At 41.0% G+C, this 26,168-nt stretch overlaps 2 protein-coding genes across 2 annotated transcripts; one reads left to right on the top strand and one right to left on the bottom strand.

Annotated features, from left to right (window-relative positions):
* Positions 1-1,244: 1,244 nt before the first annotated feature.
* LOC133025528 (zinc finger protein 516-like) lies at positions 1,245-6,295 on the bottom strand. The gene is made up of 4 exons (XM_061092211.1): positions 4,966-6,295; positions 2,720-4,012; positions 2,455-2,519; positions 1,245-1,295 (listed from the first exon to the last, which is right to left on the bottom strand). Exons 1-4 carry the CDS (start codon positions 6,293-6,295, stop codon positions 1,245-1,247), a joined length of 2,739 nt encoding a protein of 912 aa, XP_060948194.1.
* A 15,685-nt stretch (positions 6,296-21,980) lies between these two features.
* On the top strand, positions 21,981-23,183 carry LOC133025514 (relaxin-3 receptor 1-like). Its single transcript, XM_061092189.1, has one exon. It carries the CDS (start codon positions 21,981-21,983, stop codon positions 23,181-23,183), a length of 1,203 nt encoding a protein of 400 aa, XP_060948172.1.
* The last annotated feature ends 2,985 nt before the right edge of the window (positions 23,184-26,168 follow it).

The raw sequence follows: 26,168 nt of genomic DNA, 5'->3' as shown, positions 1-26,168 counted from the left end.
TTTACACCATTTTCCTGATCTGAGACACAAAGGACAAATTCAAGCATCTTTCACCACAAACCTGCTTCAACAAACTGGTGAATGTAATTCAGAGTAATTAATCATCTATTCTGGACAGTCATGGTTTGGAAACAAATAAAATGATATTTGATGGTGAAGGCCCTGGTGCCACAGATTTGCTGTTTGACCAAAACAGGATTTAATTCTACCAAAGTTGATGGCAATTTACAGTCTGAGGTTTTGTTTGAGGTTTTTGAGTTGAACCAGTTCACCGCATCAGATTTTGTGCTGCAGAACCATTTGATCAAATCATTGAGTTTTAAGTGAAGATGACACAACCAGTGCATCCTGTCCTTTATAAACCTGTGTGGGATGGGGAACTTAATAGTGCTACAGCTTAGTTTAGCTCTAATTAAGCTGGTGCTTGGCAGAGGGAGGATGGTGATGTGCTTTGTTAGTGACTGTGGAGGAGATCCTCTGCTGCTTCACTGAAACTGAAGAGGAAATAACTGACTGAGAACCCCTCGGTATTAACTGTCATGATACAGAGCAGAGATATCGACAATTGGCCATTAATCACTGACAGCTCCAGGCTCAGGTCAAGTTTGAATAATCTGTAAATATGGACAGATTTCTCTTTATCATTTGATTGCCCTGTTGTAATAAGAATCATCCAGAACCCAAAAATAAGGTCATAAGCTCCATAAAGAACATTAAAATGAAAATGTAAACATACATAAAAAAGGTAAAAGTGAAATAAAAAATTTGGGGTATCCTACTGATAATTCTGAAAGTTTTGGTAGAATCGTTATTTGTAAGATTTGGTATTTCAGATTTTCTGTGGGGCCCTTCTCCAGTTAAAGTTGTTCTTGCCCCAAAACCAGCTGATGTCCTTGTGTCTCTGTTTATTTCCACATGTGCTGCTGTTCCCACTCAGTGGATCCATCATTTTTACAATAAGCTCAAATGGTTCTGCCTCCTTTCCAGGGAACATTTATCCATGTGTGTTGCAGTAATTAATATATCAACATTCTTAAAAAAAAAATCCTAACACTTCAAATAAAACAACCATATATTATGACAAAAGAAAGGTGAGTCCACCTCATTGCTTTGGATACAGTATAATGTGGATTAACCTGTGCCCCTGTCCTTTAGGAGTTATGGCTGGTTCCTGGAAAGAACAACCGGCGTCTTTGTTTGTTCGTATCGTGCACGCTGGAAGCCGACAGGAACACGATGTGTCTTCACGTTCCTTTATGAAGAGACCCTGAGGATGAAGAGGAGCGGCTGTTTGCCTGCAGGACACAGAGTTAGAGATGCAGCAGTTAGATCCAGTAGTGTGGGTATGTGTGCACACACAATATACATTCACATTATCTAGACATGCAAATCACAATTAGGAATGTTCTAATATCATAATATGTCAACCATTATTAAAGCAACACCCTAATTTTTTTTTTTTATTGTTGTCTTTAATGGAGGATGTTTGATATTCTATCTTATGGTGATATAATGATCCATCATAAGTACGACACACAGACAAAGAAAACAGAAACAAACATTTTTAGACAAGGAGACATAAACAAATAAACATCTTTCATAATTTGTCAGCTCCTCCAGAAAAGACATATTCCCACGATACTGTTTAATATCACCCACAGTGTCATCCATATTCATTTCATCTGATTTATAATCCCTCACCCCTACAGAAGGAGATGCTGCCAATCTCCTGTGTTTCAGAAGTTACCCACACATTCCTCTAGGGGGAAAAGACAGAGCAGTGGTAGGTAGCATCAGGGTAGGCCTGACTGACAGGCTGCGGATGACACACGGTATGGAGATGCTGGGCGAGTTTTACCCTGAGGGGCACAACTATGTCTTTTTTTTTTACTTATTTGTTTGCCTCTTCCTTGTCAGAGCCTCTTATAACAAAAAAGCGAAGGAGGAGACAGCCAGGTTGTGGAAGTTGACAGGCGGACACGCTAACAAATGAACACACGCAGACGCACGTGTGACAGACTCTCAGACACAGACACAAACAGGAGGACAGGGACAGTTAGTGGAGATGGACGGGACGTTCATGTTGCTCTAGTGATGGATCACGTTTCATGTTGACTGACTTAAGTTGCACATTTTTGTTTGTAATTAAAGCAAAAGTTTGATTTTAGAACTGACACTCAATGACTTTATCAAAAATAGTAATGTTTCCTGATTCTGTTAATGGTTGATGTGTTTGTCAGCTGGAAAACAGGCCTATATATCTTTACTGTTAAGAGTAAGAAATGCTTTTATTTTTTTAATATGTGGGGAAACTTCAATATAAAAATGAATATCTTGATAATATTTAATTTAATTGATTAAGATAAGTTTAATGGATGAAACATTTTAGTAGACACTCATTTGCTTTGAATCCAAACCTACGTAGTGTCAGTGAATGCTGCAGAGGAAACTCACTTGTCTGGAAGCTTCAGGAGAGGAATGGACTTCGTTTCCAAAATTTCCATTTAACGTCAACATTGCTGAAAAAATAAGTGTTACAACATTTTAATTATTCCACTCAACAGGTTTGATTAACAGTAATGAAAAAAAAGAAAATGTGACACGTCCATTTAAACATCACAACATCAACAATCAATCTAGGTGAGCCTTTATAATATTTAGTTAAACAGTTTTTTCTCTCTGCCTACAAAGAAAATAAAGAAGTAAAGGTCCTCCTCACCTTGTGGATCGATCCGGGGGTCGATGAACCCCCAGTGCTGATAGAGAGCAGCCAGGTCGTGAGGGCTGTAGTTCTTCAGGAGACTCAGAACATCAACGTCCATTGGCATTTCTACTGGTGACTCACTCTTTCCCTGAGCAAAAAGGAGTGGATCTAAATAATTTTTGCTTCCGTGTAGCCCCCATATGTTCATGGCAGCCCACAGATCAGGACCCTTGAGCCCTGAGGAGGAGTCACACGACTGCCTGCGGGGATTGAGTCTTTCTGCAGCCATGTTAGAAGTCCCACTGTGGCTCCTGTTCAGCATAAAACCCAAACCCTCTTGAGGGAAGTTCCCCTCCACTGCCGCTCTGTGGCCTCTGTGCTTGGGGCTGCTGGTTGGCTGGCAACTAGAGACGCTCTTGTTGTGCACTACACTGCTCGATGAAGTAGCTGGTACGCTGGAGCCTTTACTTCCCCCCTCTGCTGCCCGGTTATGTCCACCAGACTTCTTCTGAGGTTTGAGTCCCGCCCTCGCACTAGAATGTGTCCCTTCTACAGAGCGCGACTCCTTGGACTGGTGCTTGGACTTGGGGACACCTGACTGGGTTTTGGACTGAGAATGAGTGCTTGTTGATTGCTTCTTGCTGGGGGCTGGGGGGCTTGGGGGCTCTGTGCGCTGAGTTCTTGGGGCTGGTAAAGTTGGACAGTCCTTGCCTTCGAGGAACGGAGGAGGCCCAGTGCGTCTCAACTGGGAGACACCAGCCTTTGGACTCTTGAGATTGTTAACGCACGGTGCCCACTTGGGCGCCATGCAGCTGCCGCCATCCACCCTGTGGTTCACCCGCTGATGGATCCACAGTACTTCTGGGTAGCCGGTCGTGTGGGAGCAGTACGGGCACTGATGTCTCACAAGGCCCTCTGTTTTTAATGGGTAATTAACGGTGTCGTCTCCCTCACTTACAGGCAACGCAGACAGATTGAGAAGACCGATAGCATCGTCAGTGGTAAGTCTTTGCCCTTTGACCTCTGTAACACTTGTCTTCTCCGTTTTAATATTTGACTCTATTAAGCTCTGGCTGGGCAAACATGGGTAAGGATTCCAGTATGGCTGACTGAGTAGTACACTCCTGTTTCTGAGGTAGTCCATGTATCTTGAGGTTTTGGAACCACTCTTGCTCAAGTTGTCCGAAGTGGTGCCGTGTTTGCTCTGGGACCCCAGGACGTCCTGGTTGTGCTTGTGCTGGTGCGACCTGAGTAGTGAGGCGTCAACAGTGTGGAAATCACAGTGCTCGCAGAAGTAGGGCTTTTTATCTGCAGTAAGAGTAACAGAAGCAGTGTAAGGAACAGACATGTAATTAAATGGTGTGTTAGTGTCAGTTTATCAGATATAAAATATAAAAAAATACTTTTATTAAATATAAGTTTTCTGAAAAACCTTTAGTGATTGTTATCTTGATCATTCTAATATTCAGTCTTGATTAAACACAGATGTTTGAATGGGTTGATAAAGCAGCCCAGTAACAATCCTTCCCCTCATCAACTATAAATCTATTTTAACTAAGCAAGACATTTTGATGTTAGTCAAGGACTTACAAGTAATGTATGTTACCTGCCACAAATGCAAAATTTGAAGATGAAACTACACACAAAAATAATAATAAGTCACTGTGTTGTGCATTAATCTAAATAACTCTGATTTATTTACCACATTTCCAATATGGATAAAATTCCAAATTCCCAATGAATCTTTTTGTGTCATCTTGTGTGCAAAGAGCCTTCTTAAGTCTTAAGCCCTTTAAATCCAACAAAATATTTGCAACAAACGTTTGATTTTTAACTTTTTCATTAATGAATACAACAAACACTACACAACAAACAGGTAGTACTAGTAGTAATGGTGTAATCTATCAGTCCATTCGATTATTTTGAATCCTCTGGAGAAAACCTAGGATGTTCATTTTCAAACTCTGAATACAGTTGAAATTCATTATAAATCCACTAGAGGTCTCCCTTCCTCACAATATAATGGTAGTAGATTCATCTCTCACCTAATATAAAGCAATTACATTTGTTTTGAATTGCTGTTGAATTGCTGGCCTAGTTGGTTTATCTTACTTTAAAGCTAAAAACTTATGATCTGTCAAAGAATGTAGTTCCATGAAGCCTTCACAAACATGACCTTTGATTATTGTTTCCCAATTTAAAGGAATTCGATCAACTATGTTGTCAAAACACTCTAATGTGGTGCAGTGTTCTGGACTTACCCTCCTGGTCTTGGCTCCTGATGCTTTTGGTCTGTTTAGGTGAGTAATGAACATCTTTGACCTTCTTATTATGCAGTGCTTCATAGAATGCATGACCAAGTCCATTCAACAGTATCCGATCCTTCTGGGATATCCTCTTGTCCCCTCCTTTAGCTTGAGCCAGGCTGTTTGCCGTGTGGTTGAGGCCTGTGTCCCCCTTCTTCTTCTTAGTGTTGGAGCCGGAGGAGTCGATCTGCTTCCTCTTCCTCTCCGGCTTCAGGGGAACATACTCGCCCTTGTCCATGTCGTATGCCACCTCAGCATCAGCAAGTCTTTCCTCCCATCCCAGACATTTCTCCGTGGCCTCCACTAGTCGTCCCTTTGTGGCCAGCTGCCACGCCTGGTAACTACAAACTGGATCCAGCTCTGGAATTCTCGTGCCCACGGTTTCTGCCTCAGATGCATTACTCTCCCCGACAGGTATGAGGTTCAAACTTTCCAAAAAATGGCTCTTAGTATTTTGCAGCTCAGAGGCTTCAGCGTCTTCATGTGGTGGATTTTGTGATTGAGTGTGGTTCAGTTTATGGAGCTTCTCGTGTGTTCGCAATGTCTTGCGGTCAAAAAAGAAATTACCGCAGCCAGCGCAGAGCTCATAGAGGCACTCTTCATTTATCAGGGATGCTGGGTCCTGGGGAACTTCATTGATTGTAGCAGGCGGCTCGTTGCTTCTTCCGCCCTGCAACTGGTCTTTGACCCGATGAATGCGCATGTGACTTTGGAGGAACCACGCCTGGCGAAAGCGACGTCCACATATCCGACAACCGTGATCCTGGCCGTTGCGATGTCTTTTCATGTGGGATTTAAGGAGCAGTACCTGAGGGAAAACCTGGCCACAAATGGCGCAGGTAAAAGACTCGTCATCATCAGCCTGGACGCTCTCTTTTTTCTTCACTTTTTTCTTGGTTTCTTTCTTTTTCACCTTCCCGTTGACATTGTGAGCTTTGTCCGATTTGGGGACGATTTCAGGAGGATCAGGGGTCTCAGTGTTGTCTTTCTCCTCCTTGTTGACGTCCCCCTCCTTGTCACTGGTATTGTGGCCCAACAGGCCCAGTTTATGGCTTCGGATGTGGGCTTTCAAACTGCCCTTCTGAGCCGTCCTGTGCTCACAGTATGGACACTTGTAGGGCTTCTCTCTTGTGTGTCTTCTCATGTGCTGGGACAGAGAGCTGAGAAGTGGAAAGCTGCGACCACACACCCCACACGTGTGTCCAGAGGTCGCATCTTCCTCTGCCTCAGCCTTTATACTAGCTGTGTGTTTTGGGGAAACGGCTCCCCTCTCTTCTGTCTCCATTATGTTTTTTCTGGAGCACAATAACCACAGCCTTGTAATAAATCCTCAAACTATGCAAAGTTTATGTTCCAGAAGTTAGTGAGCTCTCAGTTGCAAAACTTTACAGCTTCAGTGTCCATCCTGGTCTTTGTCATCTTTGGGAAGAATATCTGAAAATAGAGAATACATTTATTAGACATGCAATATCTACCTTGTTATCAAATTCAAACGGGCACACGGACGGATGGACAGACAGACGGAGGGACAGAAAGAGAGACAGAGTCGGCAGATTAGTTTGTTTAATCATCAGTCAGGGGATGAGTTAAACTTCCTATTTAACTCAAGGTACAGACAACTTGAATTCAGAAATGCAGAGGCTGGTTTTCTTGTAAATACACCAACAGTGACATTTAGGGCAGTTTCACTCAGCATGTGTCAAAACCACAAGCTCTGTTGTGGGAGAGATGGCCCACTGAGGCAATTTGCATCACACTGATTTTAGAATAACCTTTTGTCCCTTAGTGGAAGAGCGACGCCTGTCTGTACGTATTAGAGCTCGGGTCAGTGTCTCAAAATGCGTGTGTGTCCTTTGGTTTCCTATGTCGAAATTGAGTGCATGAGGTGAAGCATGAAGAGATGTATTCATTCCTGGCCGACCAGGATGGACCCTGAGGGGCAGTCCACTCTAATTCGCGATCAATAACACATTATCAACAAACTTCATTTCACAAACTCGCACACAGACCACACACAGCCCTGATTTTACGATGGAGGAAAGATTGTGGTTAAAGGTAACAAGGGACATCTGCATTTTTATTGTCCTCTCGCTGTCACTCATGACCTTGTGTGTTAACCATTACGTTTTAATCCTTTTTATAATTTACAATCATAGATGTGGGCTTAACCTTGACATAAGAGGCTCTGATATTTCTGAGACATCTGACCCAGAACAAATCCACCCTGAACCAAAACAAGCCTTGGTTGTACTCTATTTTAAAAAATAGTATCATTGCACACTCTGATGCGGTTGAACATGTTCCTCGGGCAAACATGACTATCTGTTAGATTGTTAATAGCAAAAGAAAGTAATCTGTGGTGTATAGCCAGCCAGCCAGGCAGTCAAAAGAAAAACCTGCTATTGTGTTGGCCGCACTAGAACTGTCACATCGCCTCATGTCTGGCCCTCCACCCCTCATTGGGGGGTCAAGAGAGTTATTGTTAAAGCAAAGAGGCCTGGGCCTACATGTCACTGTCTTCGAACACAAGTCTGAGCAGAGAGGCAGGACAAAGGACAACTCTTGTTTGTCTTGTCAGGCTCAAAACGTGAGGAAAAACTAGGTGCACGAGCACTTAGAGGCTAAAAAACCAGGCCGACTCTAGTATGATTTTCAGGGGATGCGATTGCCTGTCTAATTATCTGTATTTGCATCCAGTCGCATCTGTCCGCATGCATGCATGCCTGCTTGCTCGCGGTCATGTGTGCTGATCCGCTCACGCTGGAAGGGGTGCAGTATCTGGAATATGGGAGGAGTTTGGTAGGTTTTTCCGGACATGGCAGGTGTTTGGTAGGCAGACGCCATCAGATTAGTGCATGGGCAATGTGGCACACTGTCTTCAAGAGGGGGAGGAGGTGCAAGAGAAACTGGAGGGTGGCAATTAAGGGGTTAAGGTTAAGGCGAATGTAATGAGTTAACACAATGGGGATAAAGTCAGAGAGCTGAGGGCAACAGATGGGAATAAACGGGCCATCAGTGTGGAGTTAGCCGCCTCTACAGTATGAGCTTAGGTCTTTGTCAAAGCAGCCTACATGCTTAGTGTGCTCTATATATTTGCATCTGCAGTATCCTACTGTTGCTCTGTCATAAATTATACATACGTTGTATAAATGAGGGAATGTGTGTATGTTGATGGTTTTCAAGACCAAAATCAATCTTTATGTAACATTTTGAACCTTCTGTCTTTCTTATCCGTGTTTTTTCACCTCTCCTGCTCTCATCCCACAAACACTGAAAGCCCTTTGGAGGATCTGTAAAGTAATGCAGATAGCCAAACATGTTGCTCCGGGGGTTTAGCGCATTTCTTTTAGAATCCCTCGCTTTTTTCTCTCTCTTTTCTTTGGCAGATGAATAGGCATGTCCAGTCAGCTGTCCTCGCATTGATTCATCCTGACGTCCCAACCAGCTCAGCACAAACTCCCTATGGTCAGGGCACTGATGCTGAGAGCCTGTGTGCTGTGATGTGTGTGTGTGTGTGTGTGTGTGTGTGAGTGTGTGTGCGAGTACTTGAATGAAAATATCCACTGTTGTATGTGCGTGCACTCCTCGTGTGCCTGGTCGCTGCACCCAACTGAGGGTGTAATTTCCTGCCAGGGACTGTCAGTAGAATTTGTCATGTAGAACTGCAACTAATAATTCTAGTAGCATCACGCAAGCGAGAATATCTCAAACCCCTATTTTCTATTTGTTGAAATGCAGAAATGAAATGTAGACTTATAGCTAGTGTCTGCAAAATGCTGTGACCACAGGCGTGTTTCCCATCATGCATATGTGCCTGTGTGAAGTGTGTGTGTGTGTGTATGTGCTGAAGTCATCCAAATATTCTCAACAACCAGCAACAAACCTGTGCCAACATACCCCTGACTGGAGATAGCATGTGACTGTCCTTATGCTAGTGTTCAAAGCCATAGTCGGTCGCTAAGCCTCACATCTACTGTTTTGTATCCAATAATCCTGTCGGTCTCTATCAGCTGAAAACACATCCAAAGCATAAAACAAAACCGATCCACAGATTGAGAAGTTGTCTTTGTTGTTAATGCAGTCGAGATACAAGGGGCTGTTTTTGTTAGGATTGTTAAGACATATGTCTTTTGTCTTAATCTTCAAGTCATCCCTCCAGCCCTGTGTCTGTGTCTGCTGTGGCCCCTGTCAATGCATCCATGCACTAAATCAAATCAATGTTTTCTTAAAGAACATTGAAATTGCTATAACACAATTTTAGCTACAGTACACATATGTCAAAATCTTGGATTCTATATAGAGAAAAAATTTAACAGCATATATAAAGTGATTATTACTGATTCCTCATGTAGTGGAACACTTTGCTGGTTACAGATATGAGGCAATATTAATTCAAGTACTGTAGTATCTTTCATGCAGTATTTTACTTTTGGACCTTATAATCCTGCACTCATTGTGACATACAATTAGACGAATTGACAGATGGCCTCTCGGAATCTGATTTTCAATGAAGAACTTCATATCACCAATGCCTGAAGCCTTAGGGTTGTGCCACAACCCTTCGAACTGAAGCAGAAATGTATCCCGTTCAAGGTTGTTGCACTAATATTAACCCTCTCAGCATCAGCATAAAGTGCATGCCTAGATTGGCACAGCAAGAGGACTGCCATACTTATAAATAGAAGTCCCAGACCACACAGTCGGCCATATTGAGCACCTGTAAAGCATTACGGGCAACCAAAGATAGGAATTGGTTTCTTATCGCCTCACTTGTTCCTTACTGTATACAGCTTACTGTATGCAGGAAAATAAAGTAATTACTGATTCACTGCTGAAACAGATGGAAATGACTCATTCCAGATGTACTGGAGTCAGACCTCAGCCCAGGTGGCTCACGTCACCTTGCATTGAGCATCACTGGAATAGTGAGTGCAATAGAAAGTGCCTTATCGTCTGAACAATAATCTGTGACCCCTGAGTAACTAAGTGCTTGACAAAATAAATATAAAGTGAGTTACATAAAAAGGTGTTACTCACATCACTCCCAAAAAATCCTGCACTCTCCCTTGCATGAAACACGCCGATATAATAAGCACTCAATGACTTGTGGGTCACTGACACATACCAATATACCTCAGTACAAACTGTTTCCGATGCATCATTTACACACAACCCAAAGGTTTTCAGCATCGTTCCTCGAGTTACTTAATTGCACGAAAAAGCGTGAAGCTGCACAGGACTGTGGGCAAACAGCCTAATGTACCTAAGAGATTAGACAGCCAGGGGCTCAACAGTCACAAGCACGGACAAACTTGCGCACATCGGAGCCCATCCCCCTCCTTGTCCAACTCTCCACTCAGTTACACAACATGTACACGGATTACTCTTCATAGCATGAGATGAGCTGCTCAATGAGTGGTCTTTTTCCGTGCATGTCCCCTCAGTGCAGTGAAGCACACGCAGGAAAGAGCTATCGACAAAGAGGAGTACCTGTATTTGAAACATAAACAATTACCGTGTGGGTAAAAGACACTGAATGTCTGATGCAAACCCAAATGCAGACATCAGTAACGATTCCAATGAAAGCAGGAAGGCAAAGGTGAGGAGATGCGATCTCTTAAGACCTTTTCAAATGACTCTGGAAACTGTAATGTATCCACTACGGTAAGTGTGAGGATCCACAATGAATCCAACTCTCTTTTCTGTGTGGATTGGCTAGTGTTGGAGACACTGGAGTATAATCTGCTGGCATTAACTTGCTCTCTAAAAAAAGCACTCTCGACAGGGATTAGATTATCATGGCAAGGTCAGCTCAGACTCGCGCTGACAGTCTCTCTTTATGTCTCTCTTTACGTCTCTCGATCCCTCTGCTTTCTGTCTTTCTCTTTATCAGTCTTCCTGACACCGTCTTTCCTCTCGACTGTCTTTTGGCAGGTAAACGTTTAGACACCGCCATTTCAAAAAGATCACACTGCCGATGCAATCAACAGAAACCATCAAAAGATTAACACAGATTAAATATACCACATGTTATAGTACACTTAGCAATAAGCAATATTCATGTTACTCCAGCTACTTTGCCATTTCTGGAAAATGGTGTTTGAAAAGTGTTTCTATTATGAAGAGTATTTTTTAAAAAAGGAATACTTTTTTTTTTTAAATTAAAAGGAAAAATTTTATTTTGTGTAAAAAAAATATATATATAGTGTTTGTTCTATTAGTGAAGTAAACAATCTCACTAGGGCTGCAATTTGGGATTTTCAATACGAACTCAAATGCCATTTTCGTTTCTCGCTCATCATTAAATTATGTGGCATATCAAATGTAAAAATGTTTTAATTAATACTACAGAAAACAAAAATACACAGTTAACTGCGTATGAGAAAAGTAGTAAATTCTTACCACTGAGAAGCTGGAAATTGTAAATGTTTTGCTCATAAAATTGCTTCAATAAATAGCGGATTATACAAATAGTAGCTTGAATGTTACTCAGTAGAGCTTATACCTCCTCCAAGGCCAACACTCCTCTTTAATTAAATCACCTGCAACAACTTTTACACGCACATAGATACTAGTACCCTTAATATGCCTGATTTGTTTTCATCAAGATCCATGAATTATTCCTTGGGAAAAGGGTGAATGTTGAAAAACGCCACAATATTTAAGAGAGTTAAAAAGAATTTAGCATCCTCCACCTGATCTGGATCTGTACCTGTATTTAATGGACTCTCTCCTGACCCACAATGCATCTTTCCAACCAGTTTCATGAAAATCCGTTATGTTGATTTTGTGTAATCCTATTTACAATCAAACCAAACGAACAGGGGTGGAAACATAACCTCCTTAGTGAAGAGGACTATTTTTCTTCTTATCTGCAATTCGGGTAGTAGACAAGTCTTTATAGCTCTAAATCTCTTTTGTGGTTTTGATCTGACCTGGATAATGACACATGCAGGGCTCTTGCAGTTGTACTTGATTCATCTTCAATTAAACAATTTTAAGATTGAAACTCTGACGTAACCTTCAGTTTTAGTTGAACCTTGAACACTTCACTATTGACAGTAGAACTTAATAAATCTCACTACCTCTTTTACTTGATTACCTCAAACAGTTGTGATACAGTTAGTGGTTTCAACACATTATTTTCTTTTATACGTGGGAGTCGAAGTAAAATGGTATTATATCCCCTCTAAGTGTTAATGCTACAGACTGGAGTGTTTACATTTCTCCTCTGTGTTTTAGATAAGACTGATATGAATGCCACTGTTTTTCCAAAATACAATTTCAATAAACCTACAGCAAATCCTCACAACTATTTATAAGACGTTTTTAACCTGACCTTGCCTATAGGTTTGTTGTTTTCATGGTATATAATGTGGATATAATCAGTGTATAAAGCCAAATTGCCCTTCTCCTTCCCATACTGTGCTATGATTAAGGTAAGGATTGAGGAGGGGTAAGGCGATACCTGCTTAGCGATTTTGCCCTGGAGCAAAAGAATGACAGCTGGCAGCAGGGTCTGGATTAGGTTTCCTTAGGGGTATTGCATCTTTTACACCACCGCTTCTTTGGAGTAGAATGGGCCGATAGTAACCCGACTCCCTCAGACCCATCCAATCTCGTCTCCCTCTGCCTCAATGGGGCCAAACAGAAGGGATCTGTGAACGCCTTACTCATCCCTCCCATCTTCCATCTGGACATTTTGTCGGTGTTTGCACTCCAGTTCCTCCACTGGAGACTTAAAGGGCAGGTTCGGTCTATTTTCTCCTCATTCGTCACAAACTGGGGAATCTTTTCAGTCCATTCAATACTGACTCACCCCCTTATATTTTTGTGTTGCAGACGAAAAGGTTGCATCCTGAACAATGAGAAATGAGCTTTGTTAAAGCAATATTTCAAAATTAGATGACAGTTCCTTTTAGAAGAATAAATACTATTTGCAGTAGCAGGTACATTGATGTAGTTAATACTGTGATATGCCCCTTTTTTCCAAATACTTTTTTGAGATGTGCACTGATTCTACTTTTTCATGAAAGAAAGCAAACCAATTTCCTGATTAATCCGCCTGTGAAATACAAAGCTCAAGTTAATATGCAGTAATAAACGTTTCAGTTTTGGATTGTTCCCAATTATTTGTTGTCTTAATTATTATATAATTAGTTTGTATTTTCCATAGATCTGCTTACTAGAAAATGAACTTGTTTTTTGTATTCTATTTATATAACTTGGCTTCCTATATCATAGGTCAGCAGCTACCTTAGTCTTTTAGTTGCTGTTTTACAGGATACATGTCAGAAGCGGTTTTATTCCCATCTGTTCACACATGTAGTCCCTCTGTAAATAGATCCACATTTAGGGCCTGAAGGTGCAGGTACCACGACCCACACAGAGAGAGACGACATGGGAGCGACAGCTAGCATATGTTAACACGAGGCTGACTCCAGTACGGTCCATCTGCATGCTCTGCTCTGAGGTAATAACATCATAAGAGAGGATGCACCCTCGGGAGAATGTGCACCTGTATACGTGCACACTCATTCAGGAGCTGATATCCATATTTTCTGCTTAAATATAGTGCAGATGAGTTAATTAACTGTCATGCACAGAAAAATTATCCTGCTAGGAAGATTTGTTTTGTTCAATTCTGGAGCCGTGTAAAACATATCCTTCAGATTGTTGTACTGCGTTTTACCTGTAGATGCACAGTCAGTAACAACAAGGTACTTACTTAACAATTAGGAGTTTCATAATTACAAATGAGATGAATGGATTTTTTAATATTTTGGGGGGGGGGGGGTATTGACAGCAAGTGGAAAAGGGTTTGATAAGATAGAGATGTTGTCGTGATAACTGATTAACTTCCTGGTTTTGCATGTTCCTTCATCAAGTGATGATTTGTACAAGTGTCATACGAGACATGTTGAATAGTGTCCCTTGTGTTTTCCTCCCTGCAGAATCAGCGACTTCCTCTCAACACTTGAAAGCTTGGTTTTCATGTGATCTGAGTCATTAATTTCCACAACAGATTGTCACTATTATTGTTTGATTAAAGCATTCCCTCCAAATTATGTTCAGAAATGTGAAACAGAATATCTGCCTCAGTTGTATCTCTAACAAGATATGCTTTTGTTGCTAAATTCTTTGATAAACAATAAATTCCATAAATGTTATTGATTGTATTTGCAATCCATTTTTTGCTTTCTCACAACACCGGCTGTGTCACCGTCTATTTGATGCTTTTGCTTCCAGATGTGCGGTCGTATCTTTCTTTTGATTTGACTCAGATCGAGAGAAAAAAACAAACTGCCCCAGCCCATTGTCACACGAGGGGATCTGCCCAAAGTGGAGATGGCCTTACCCCACACATCTTCCTGTCTGCACCCTTCCCCCCATCCCAGCACCAAGCCCCTGTCCAGACCCCAGTCTCCTGACCCAGTCTACACGATTAAATCATTTTTCTTTAGCACGATTTTTTTTTGTGTGTCCCCCTGCTACCATGTCTGGTAGTCGTCGCGCATGCACACCCTCCCCTATTGATCGTCATGCTGAGGAGATTACCCTAATAGCTGGGATTACCTCCCCACATGTTGGCTGACCACATACTGGGGGTGGGAAGGGGGGTGGGGGGGCAGGGATGGTGCATGTCGTGCATGATGTGCAAGTGTACGGGAGGAAGGAGGGGTGGAGGAGGGAGGAAGAGATAGAGACAGGTTTGTTTATTTGTCGTCTGCGAGTGATCGAACGCAAAGGTTGACTAGTGCAGACTTCAGGTTTGTGTGTGGGATGTAATTAGACTTTTTCTCAGCCTACATCTCCATCTTTATCCTTCAGATGCGATGATCAGATGTGCGACAACACACAATCTGACACATATGAGACACATGCTTCTTTGATGTGTACAGTTCAAAGCACAGCCCCATCTCCCTGCAGTGAACCAAGAACACCAATGGAGAACTACTTGGATAATTGATTAATTGTGTCAGATATAAAGATATAAAGTGAAACATCATTTGGCCTTTGGCTCATCAGACATGAGGCTTTACAGCTCTACTTCCTGTTGATTCTTACACAAAGCCAAGCAACTTAATCACCTTTGTGTACTTGTCTGACAGGTCTTTGTGTTTGTTTCCCTGCTTTCTGACACACGTTTTGCATTGTTTTGAACGATGAGTATTAGGACGCAGCCTGGTTGTTCTCTAATCACCAGCTTTCCTGCCACATGCCCCTGACAACAACACCCCCACCCAGGGTGCAGGGCAGCCCCGGCCCATCCACATGTTCATCCCGGGTCTAGCTGCTGCTGCTGCTGGTGGGTCAGTTTCTCCCAAGTGCTAAATGTTTGGATCAGATATAAACGCGAGGGCCAGGGAGGGAGAGAGGGATAGAGAGAGGGATAGAGGGAGAGAGGGAGGCTGGAGGCCATGCAGACGGTGCAGAGAAAGAGGAATTCCGTTAATCCGCCGCTGATCCGGTACAATGGCAGCCTTGTTGTCTGTCCCGCTCACTTAACCACAAGTTTGACAGTGTTCGCTCCGCGGCAAAAAGACAATTACTACCCGCCTGATAAGGACGGGTGTGAGGGGGGGGTGGAGGGGACAACAACGCGGGGACAACACCCGCGGAGGACACTTGACTTGGCGGCGTTTCACTACCACTGACCTCCGCGGTCCAGCCTCCCCCCGGACGGGAGGGTCGCCGCTAACTTTCCTCCCCCCGGACAAACTCCCACACGAAGCCGCCACACGAGCACCCACAGCCCGGCTAAACAACAATGACCTCCCCGGCTCTCTGCTCGGTAGTTCAGCGGCACTTTGCCTCTCTTACCTCGGACTCGGGGTTTAGGCTCCTGGCTCCTGGAGGAATCCCATCACCGGTAAAAAGAAACACAAACAATGGCGGTTGAAGTGATGACACTCCGGGGCGCTGCGCTTCTTCACCTTCCTCTTTCTCCTGCTCCTCCTCCTCCTCCTCTTCCTCCTCCAACTTCACGGTCCCTTGTTTCTCAGTTGCAGCGGAGCACCTGCACCTCCTCCTCCTCCTCCTCTTCCCGGGGCAGGAAGCAGCAGCAGCAGCGGTCGTCGTCGGTGGGGGGGGGGGGGGATGAGTGACGACACACAGAGAGATAACGTTATTAACGGTAATGGAGAGCCGAACGTGAACGCGCGCGTCCTGAGAGGTGACACGTGGACGCGCCCGGGATGCTGCCGCCACTTGATGGCTTTGATGGAGCCTTTGATTGGTCTCTACACTAAAAAAAATGACTTTTTGGATTTACTTAACAAAGTTTTGTCAAGTGGTTCCACACAACTGTGTTAAGTAACTGCTTATGTACATTATTTCGTAATATGGACTTAATAAAATCAAATACATTATACACAAGGTAATCGAGTATATTCAATTGAACTTGATTGGTTCAATTGTATGTAATATTCTTTCATTGAACCTACTTAATACTGTTATGTTCAACTGATTAGTTATATACAACTAAATTGAGTACGTTCAATTCAACTATATTGGTTAATTTGTATGTAATATTCTTTCATTGAATCTACTTAATAATGTTATGTTCAACCAATTAAGTTAAGAAGATAAAAAGTTATTACAGTCAAGTTGACTTTAAGTAAGGCAGTTGCGTGGAACCACTTGACATAACATTCTCAATTAGATATTAAGCAACTAAACTGAATTCGGCCTACTGAAATGCCTGGCTCTGTTAAATGGTGGACACATTAAAAGTTAAGACATTGATAGATGTTTATATAATAGGTTGTGAAAATGTAACGTGAGTAATTATGAGTATTACGTAAAATTTTAAAACTGGTCTTCCCTCATTTTTTACAAGTGAAAAACGCAAGTTAACAAAACAGTCTGACACTGAAATCCCAGATAAATAGTCTAACTTATCTGGTCTCATCTACTTCTATTGAAAGAACCGTATTACTTGGTGTGTGGGCTGTTCCTTTTCCTTGAAATCAATGTGTATACACAAAAAATCCAACTTTTGTGTTTTTAAAGTGCAGATCATAGTAATAACACTATGAGGAGAATGTGGTTTTCTCCAAAAGGTCACTTCTCTTGATACAGTTGAGGGGGAACATTTCAGTGAACAAAAGGTTTTCCCTCCTATGACCTTAATTATAACATATTTGTCAGGATCATCGCTTATTTCCTCAACTCCTACAGCTCTAACCATGGTCCAAGGGAAGATGGGCCCCCGGGGACAGAGAGACAGGAGACCCCCAGCTCCCCTGATACACACCACAACAACCACAGAGTGAAAGAGACCAATAATAAACTTCATCTATAGAGCACCTTTTATTCAGGAAATGCAGCTGATAGTCCCTTACATGCAATATAGATAAAAACAGAAACATGTTGAATTGGCTTCAAAAGAAAGGAAAGGAAATTTGAAAAAAAGAAATTAAATTAAGTTAAAAAATACAAAAACAGGAAAAGAAAGAAAGTGATAAATAATTGTCAAAGTGCCAGAGTGCGGACAAGTGCAAGTTCTAGTTAAACATCAACTTGGGCCCTAATAGTAAACTTTGTGTGGAGAATTTCCCTATGTAGAAACGTGTTAATAAAACACAATACCCATATGGGGCAGCAGAGGGCGCTCTTGGTAGTCACTCAACGTTACACAGTGTTTCTTTAAAGATGTAAAATAGCAAACGCAGGATGATAACCCCAACACTTTGCTATTATAGAACGCAGAAGACTTTTTGTCTGTTTTGTCGGCCCATTCAGTAGTGCAGAGATATTCTCTCCTAAGGTTTCTGAGCGAGCCTCCTACTTCCAACCAATCAGAGGAGGCCAAAGTCAGTGGTTGGATTTCACAGCTGTCAAACAATACGAGAAGGGGCCTCTGGTCTGTTATGGCTCGAGTCCTGATGAAGCTCGAAGCTCAGAATAACAGCTAAAAGACGTCACTTTACAGGTCAGCAAAGTAGTATCTCAGTAATATACAATCTATTAATGGTGAATACACAAGATAAATATTTGTTGTCTTACATGTTCTCACATATTCCTTCACTGAAGGCTCCACCACAGAACAAATGGGTTTTTGGTTGTTGGATCTAACATTTGTCACCAGAGGGCTCACTTTAACTAAGAGTGAGTGCTGAGGGGAGCTCATCTCCTCCTCCTCCTCCGCCTCCTCCTCCTCCTCCTCCTCCTCCTCCTCCTCCTCCTCCTCCTCCTCCTCCTGCTCCTTTCTTGGACAATCTATTGTATTCCCATTCTTACAATGGGTGGCGACAAAGCGCTGTCCTCACAGACATATTCCCCATGGCACAACTCAGCTGGCTTGCTCAGAAGTGCACACAGCATGGTGTTATCCATTTATAAAAGTGGAAACTAAAATATACATCTGAACAGCTAATCTATGTTTTACATAAATAAATCAAGTTTAAACAAACACATTTCATTCATTTTCTTCTTTGGAAATTCTTGGAGTCTTTTTTAGTTGAATGTGCATGAGAACAAAACTTTTTTGCTCACGTCACAGTCACTGTTTTAGAGTGGCTTTCAGTTTGTCCCACATATGATGTAAAAGCACTTCACCTCTCCCAGTGTTCCAGGGGTAGATTATCGGCCCTTTTGAAATTCAGGTGAAACCCGGTGCATCACACTGTTCTTGGACATGACTTGAAATGCCAAAAGTAGGTCACTTCCATTTGTCTTATTTAATAGAAACACAGAGATATGATTGGCCTTGATTCTCTTTTGATTTTATATAATGAGTTAGCGATGAATTTATCAGAGGGGTGAGGCAAGTGAGGCATTTTTAAATATGAGCGGAGACTACAGAATAAAAGCCTGGAAAATGAAAGAATGTAGGGCTGAGTTGATGAAATAATTGAAATGGAATGGATTGCTAATTAATGAGGCTTGAGTCGTGCTGCAGCGGCTGGAGATTCAATCCCACCTGGCCTTTGCATCGTGTCGTTGCCGGTCTCTCTCTCCATTAATTGCCTAGAAATATATCCTAAAAAATAATGATAATTAGTTTGACATAATTGGAAAAAACATACCTTCTTACCAAGACTTATTTGGGAAGATGTGTATACCAAAACTTTATCTTAGCATAAAGACAGGAAACAACTACCCCTGACTCTGTAACTAAATCCTTTACAGCTCTAATTATTTGTCAGGCACTTAAATCCTAATTTTGACACTTTAGGTTTCATGCAGATTACAATACCTGAGATATAATGTATAAATTAGTGAGTTTTATAGGTGATATCATATTTTTAACAGATACGCTGCTTTGAATGTACAGGGAATAATTCATCTGCAGTTTTACAGACCCCGGGAAGACACTTGTCTGATCCAAACACTGATTTAAAACTGTTTAAAGCTGATTCAAGTAAAAATCTTCAGTCCCTGTGCAGCAAGTAAAAATAAGGAAAAGAAATGTCTGTAGAAAAACTGGCAAAACTAGAAAAACAGGAAGATGAATTGTTGTTCCAATGAAAAGATTGCCAGTGTGGCAGCTGTATGTTTTGTCCAGCGAGGTTATGGAGACGGCTCCACAGAGCAGCATTAATCAACTTCCCCACGCTTCCGCCTCTTCCAGGCAAATCTCATTTAGTCATTCAGTGCTGATGTCCTTTCCACTATCAACATTTCTTAATGAGGAGTCATCCCTGCTGCTCAATCTAATCTCGAAGCAACACAACAGATATAAATAGAAGAAAAAAAAGCTAATTGCCTAATTTTCTGTCAAAGCCGTGTCATTTGTTTTACCTGTACCTGAGGTCAGAGTGCCTGTAATGCCTCTGGTGTTTTCTTCAATGCAAAGACCCACGATGTTTATTTGATTTTAATTACATTTTTACTCTGAAATGACAGGCTTTAAAATCTCAGTTCATGTTCCATCAAATTCATGGATATGTGAAGAAAACGGAGCATTAAAAGGTAAATGATAAACCTGTGACATTGATTAATATTAACAGCATATCGCAGGTGGATAACAATTAGTAAGATTTCAAGAAACTTTACAAGGAGGGTTGATTGAATACGGATGAGAAAAACCCTGTTAAATATCTGAACAACAATAAAGTAGGCAGGCCTCAAACTGGTGCATATCTTTTTGAAGTGCTTTACCAAAAGTCAAACCAATTTACTCAACAGCAAAAGTAGCCAAATTCAGCTCCGTAAAACAGCAAGTTGCAGTTAGAGAAAGGAACAAGGAAGGTGAAGCACATATGTTTAATTTCAGGGCTGATCACTGGTGACTCACATTCCTTACGACTGATGTGGTCATTTGAATTCCTGCTGTTAAAAATTCTATAAAATGCCACATAATAGCTTTGAGTACACGTGTGTAGGTCTAACTTTAATAGCATGATGTAATCAAGAGTTTTGACATGTCACACATGTTGTTTGACATATATATATATATATATATATATATATATCATTTACATAATGCATTATAAGATTAAACATATAATTTGGTTGTTCTATGATGTAGCAATTATACCGGATTTGGGTGAAATGGTATAAAAACGTGCAGAGAGAGTAATTTAACAAAAATAAATAAATCAAGGAGATTCAAGAAAAAAAAAATCTGTTGTTTAGTTTCTCTCTCAAAACTAAAAAAAATTGAACTCTTAACTCTTCTGTTATTCTATTGTTTTTGGTTTTTAGTGTTTAAGGTGGAGCTGGTGTGGGTGAGTGGAAATTATGACAATGGGTGGAGCATGAAAACAGGGTGGGTGACAAACACATTGTTGTTACTGTCGTTCTGTGTTATGCAGCAGAGCTGGTGGGTGGACTGTCTGAATACTGAAGATCTGTCTCCCTTGGTAAATATCAAGGTAAGTTACTTTTTTTCTAGATGTAGCTGAGAATTTGTGTATTTAACGGACAATCAGAGCTTTTAGGCCAAACAGCTTCAGTAAATTTAACTATTTTATGTCTGTTAGCCCCTGTTTCAAATTAAGCCCCAGTCTTATTCATCTCTGTTAATTTAAAATGTAGATGAAATAGTTTAGTTACTTATTCCACTGTTTCTTGAGTTTAGTAATAAATGGCAGCTTGGATTGTAAACAATGCAAAATGTTGTATTTCTGTATCTGGTACATTTTGCTTCAATAGTCATTGCTATCTTTGTTTTCAAGGTGATTTGTGCATTGTAGTGGTTCATGATGAAGTGTGGTGGCATATGAGGATTAATCCAGTAATTCATTCATCACTATGTTTTAAATCAGAGAAGTTAATATAAAGTATCTAGTCACTTTACAGGTTCTCGCAAATATTTACTTGATAAATGTAACTACTCAAGGAGATGGTATCTTTGGCTTTTTGTTTGATTTAAACCATGAAAAGACAAGATTACTGCCACGAATGAGAAAATTAAATAAATCAAGTGATTTTTTTTTTTTAAAGCTCCTGCAAAGTGTGTGAGTTACAAAATTACATCAAAACCATTGTATGACACAAAAAAATAGTCTTAATATCATGAAGTAAATTCAGATTCTATTGATTTAAACTTCAGATATATTTATTATTTCATGTTGAATGTAAAACTCAAAATGTTCAAACTTGATGATGGTTGACAATAGACATTTACAGATTATTAGAGATTATATATAGGATGTAAATATGTTGTTGACGTGATTTGTGAAGATTGTTTTTCCACTTCATAAGGTGAATTATGTTTATTTTTGTGTCTGCCCAGAGATGTTTGTTTCTTTGAGATGTGAATTAGATTAGATAACTCTGTGGCTAACACTTTAGCCTAATCTGTTTATCTGACAAGACTAATCTACTTATTTCCTCATAAACTGTGGCTGCCATTATGTAATAATGATTTCCGCTTTCCTTTCAGGGATAGATGACTGTCTGCCAATAACCCGACAACCAGAACTTTACATTTTTAATTTGTTCCTTACAGAAGGAGGACGAGAGATCCACATCTTGAGTAATAAGTGCACGACACTGACCATCAACAGTTTGTCAAAATGTCAAACATCGACTTCCAGAGACTTGAGTTCTTCCGCAGCCTCATGAGCGACTGCAGCCTCGGCCCGTTCTGTAATAACTCCCCCCTAAATTTCCCAAACACAAGTGATAACGAGGAGCTGATGATTCTTGAGGATGGACCCCCCTGGTTACGAATCGTCATCTCCGTCGTGTACTTCATCGTGGCTACTGCCGGAGTATTGGGGAACTTGCTGGTGATGTTCCTGCTGTATTCCACACACACCATCCACACTGGCACCATCAATTTCTTTGTGTTCAACCTAGCTCTGGCCCACCTGCTCTTCTCCCTGGCCTTGCCGTTTTGGGCTGTGGAAATTGCTCTGGACTACAGCTGGCCTTTTAGCCTGGCCACGTGCAAGGCCGTGTCCTTACTCACCGGACTGAACGTCTTCGCTAGCTGCTTCTTCCTGACAGCTATGAGTTTGACCCGTTACTGCTTGGTGGCGACTGCTCTCAGACCCAGGACCTCCCTGTGCAATCGATCCTGCACCTCTCCAGTGGCCGCGGCCTTTATCTGGGCCGGAGCGCTGATAGCCGCACTGCCCCGAGCTGTGTTTGCTGACCTGAAACTCGTGGGCAACGACACAGCATGCCTGCTCCGTTTCCCAGATGGCACCGCCTGGCTCGGAATAAACCAGCTCCTGCGCTTGGTGCTGGGTTTTCTTCTGCCCTACGCCATCCTAATCCTCTCTTACCTGCTTCTGCTGCGCTTCCTCTGTCTCCACAAGCTGAAAGGCAGCAGCTCTCGACGAAAGGCTGATATTTCAAAGTCTGTGGCGGTGGTGGTGCTTTCCTTCTGCATCTGCTGGTTCCCGTACAATGTCCTCACGCTTTGGGGTGTCCTGATCCAACTCGACATCCTTGATATCAGCATGTCGTACTACAAGGCTCAAACGTACTTTTTCCCTCTGGCTAACTGCTTGGCTTTCACCAGCAGCTGCTTCAACCCTGTCATCTACTGCCTGGTTAGAAAGGAATACCGCTTGGCGCTCCACAACGTGCTCCTCAAGTTGAGTCTGGCCGTTGTGTCCAAGGTGCCCTATTGCATTTACTCTAAGGAGAGATCGGCACAAGCTGGGCACCTGGCTGTTCCTCTCAAAACATTCAGCCAGACAACTCCTTCTCACACAGAGGGATACGCACCAGTGTCAATGCTCCCAACTGCAGTGTCCAATATGTAGAGCTGCTGCTGCTAGCTCTCTGTATCTCTGTATCAGTTGCATGAAGATTTGATGCTGATTCATGGCCAACCCCTTACCCTACAATTCACTGCAAATGTAACATCTGCATGAAACCTCACTATTGCTTTTTCTTCTTCTCTTTCTCATGATAAAGAATAAGTTTAAGATGGTTTATTATTGTATAAAACTACTGTGCACATATTTACTGCTGCAGTTTGGACCAACAACCGTAACTGCACTGTACTTCTGGGTTGTTATTGTCTTAGTTTTAGATCGTCAAGAGTGAATAAACATTGTTGTTTGTTTGAGAAATAAATAAAGTTATTTTTAATCTATATTTTGTCCAACTTTATTGTGTTATCATTAGTGTAGACACTTTCAGTGGACCACAAGATGGTGGTGTTTTTCAGGTTTAAAACCAATTGAGTCCTAAACTGATCCCACTCACACTCTTACCATGGATAAATAATAAAAGATCTCTATTTAGGGGTTTATTAATTTATTGAAATCACTCAGAAATCACCTGAAAAATTAATACATTCCCTTTGTTCAAACAAAACAAATTATATCAATCAAGTATAGTTACACTAATAATAATCATTACAAGCGCAATCATACCCACAATAACTACCATTGTAAATAAAACTACCAACATTAAACATCCACCATAGAACATCAGGGGTTTGGAGGGTATGGCTTATCCATGGGGCATGGCTTATTTCAAAAGAAATGTCAAGTAAATGAAGGTATTACATCCAGTAGGCCGAATTCAAGTCAGAAACCCCACCAACTATATATTTGTAACACAGTAGATCAATTGTGCAGAATAATAGCTGCCAAGAAAAATACTTTGTTAGATTCCAAAACGCTATACATCGATTTTATAAACATAAATATGTTGATTGTTGTTAATTACCTCTTTTTCTTAAAATATACAAGATATCTCATATCATTTATTAGGTCCTGCTTTAGCTCCAGCAAAGAGGCAGTTCTTCTGTTCCCCTTAGGTCAACAAAGGTTCATACATCCTGTAAATGTCACGACTCTGTAAACATTAAGCACTTCCTCCATCGTAACTTCAATAATAATTCCCACCAAGTTGTATTACAGTGGAGTCTTTATCACATTGTTTCATTTGGAGCAACAGACAAAACTCTTGGTTCCTTTTAAAAGCAACAAATGATGAGATAAGGATCAGGAACCAACCAAAAGAAAAGCAGAGTAGTTACCTTTAGAGCACAAAACCCTCATTTCATATGTGTTTAGCTTCTTCGCCAAAGATTGTGTGTCAATAATTTGTGCATTTGGCATCAAGGGTATGAAAAGATGTCTCTGTGTTCCTCCTGACACCTGAGAGTCTGACAGATTCCTGGAACATGATCAATCCCATCCCATTAATAAAAAGGAGATTCATGTGAATGTTACGGTAACGGCACTTAAATGCAGTAGTAAACAGGACAGAACTTTAGAAATGGCCCTGTGATGGCAAAGGTTTTATACAGAAACTCTTAACAAGGAACCAAAATTAAACCTAAAACTTTTATATCTAGTTATGAACAAAATTAACACTTTTTCTCAGAATTGTCTCATAAATAAATAAGCTTTTTTGGGGGGGGGGGGGCCATGGAATAAAGTGTCCTCTCAGGTTGTGGTATGAAGAGTTCAGAGGTAGCACCCTGTACCACTGCAGCTCATACAGAGAAGTTTCAATAATATATGGGTCTAACGTATATTTAATACATATATATATATAATATTTTTTATGTCTTTAAAATCATTTTCCTCAGTTTATGGATTGCAGCTTCTTGTAAAATGAAAACAGAAGTGCATTATAACGTTTAAAAATACTGTATTGCAATGCAGGATAAAGAAATAAACACGTATTTGAAAAGAAGACGACTTAAAACTGCAATCCAGTATTGTAGAAAGCACCACAGCTGTTTTGGTTCTCACAACATTGGCAAAGATCTTTTAAGAATGTGTCCCCGTTAGTTCATGTGAGACAGAAGTGCTGGGAATTCGTCCGACCCTCGTCCCCTGAACGCAGTCCCATCAGGACACCGTAGTTTCTGGATTGCAGCATTAAGAGTTATAATATATAAGAGTCGGTAAACACCGACTCGTCCAACATGCCTGAAGGCCTACCCTTGATTTGAATACATTTTACATATAAGAATAAATATACATTAAGCTATTTTATACATTTCTGGTAACATAAACATATAATCTTGTGTCATTTTTATTTATCTTGAAAGAAAATGTCTTTTTAAAGGCAAGAGGTTAAGATAAATGATATCAACCATGAAATCTGTAATATAAATGATTCTGACTAACATACGGAGTAAACCAACACACTGCTTATTAATTCATCACCTGACTACAAAAAAAGGACATTTAATATACAAAGTTTACAAGTGGCTTTGTTTCTGCATTGTTATTTTGGGCCCTGTGACACGGACTGTAAGGCAGTCGAATCCTATGCACATATACTACACGTTTTTGCCGTCTCTCGTCTTTTTGTTCGTCCGATCCTCCCAGAACTTGCTTGTTGTATAATGCAAAAGACTGAATGCTGCCCTCTTTGGAAAAGAAACAGAAGAGTCAGCAGGTCGGAATAAAAAAAACAAAAAACAGATGCCTTCCGAGAAGAAAGCCCCGTTTTTTTTGTACATTAGAATATCTGACTGCAAACTGATTTACTCGTCTTCATGTTTAAAAAAACAAAAAAAGCTCATGCAGAAGTGTTGCACATCGATGCTTCAGAAACAAACACAACAGATGAGTAATTCTATACTTCCCTATAATATCATTTGTTTCCAGTACAATCATAGATATTTAAATGTATTTATATTGCACTTTTCAAAGCAATGTTGCAAAGTGCTGTGAAAGAAATCGACGTTAACATGATAAAAAAGCAGAGGTGGACGGCTGAGAGGATTTGATCACTTTGAACAAGTTGACAGGTTTAGAAAACTAAAGGCCAGT

Source organism: Limanda limanda, chromosome 19 (assembly GCF_963576545.1).
Source record: "Limanda limanda chromosome 19, fLimLim1.1, whole genome shotgun sequence".
NCBI lineage: Eukaryota > Metazoa > Chordata > Actinopteri > Pleuronectiformes > Pleuronectidae > Limanda > Limanda limanda.
The sequence above is the reverse complement of the archived record's forward strand: the minus strand, read 5'-3'. Positions and strand labels throughout refer to the sequence as shown.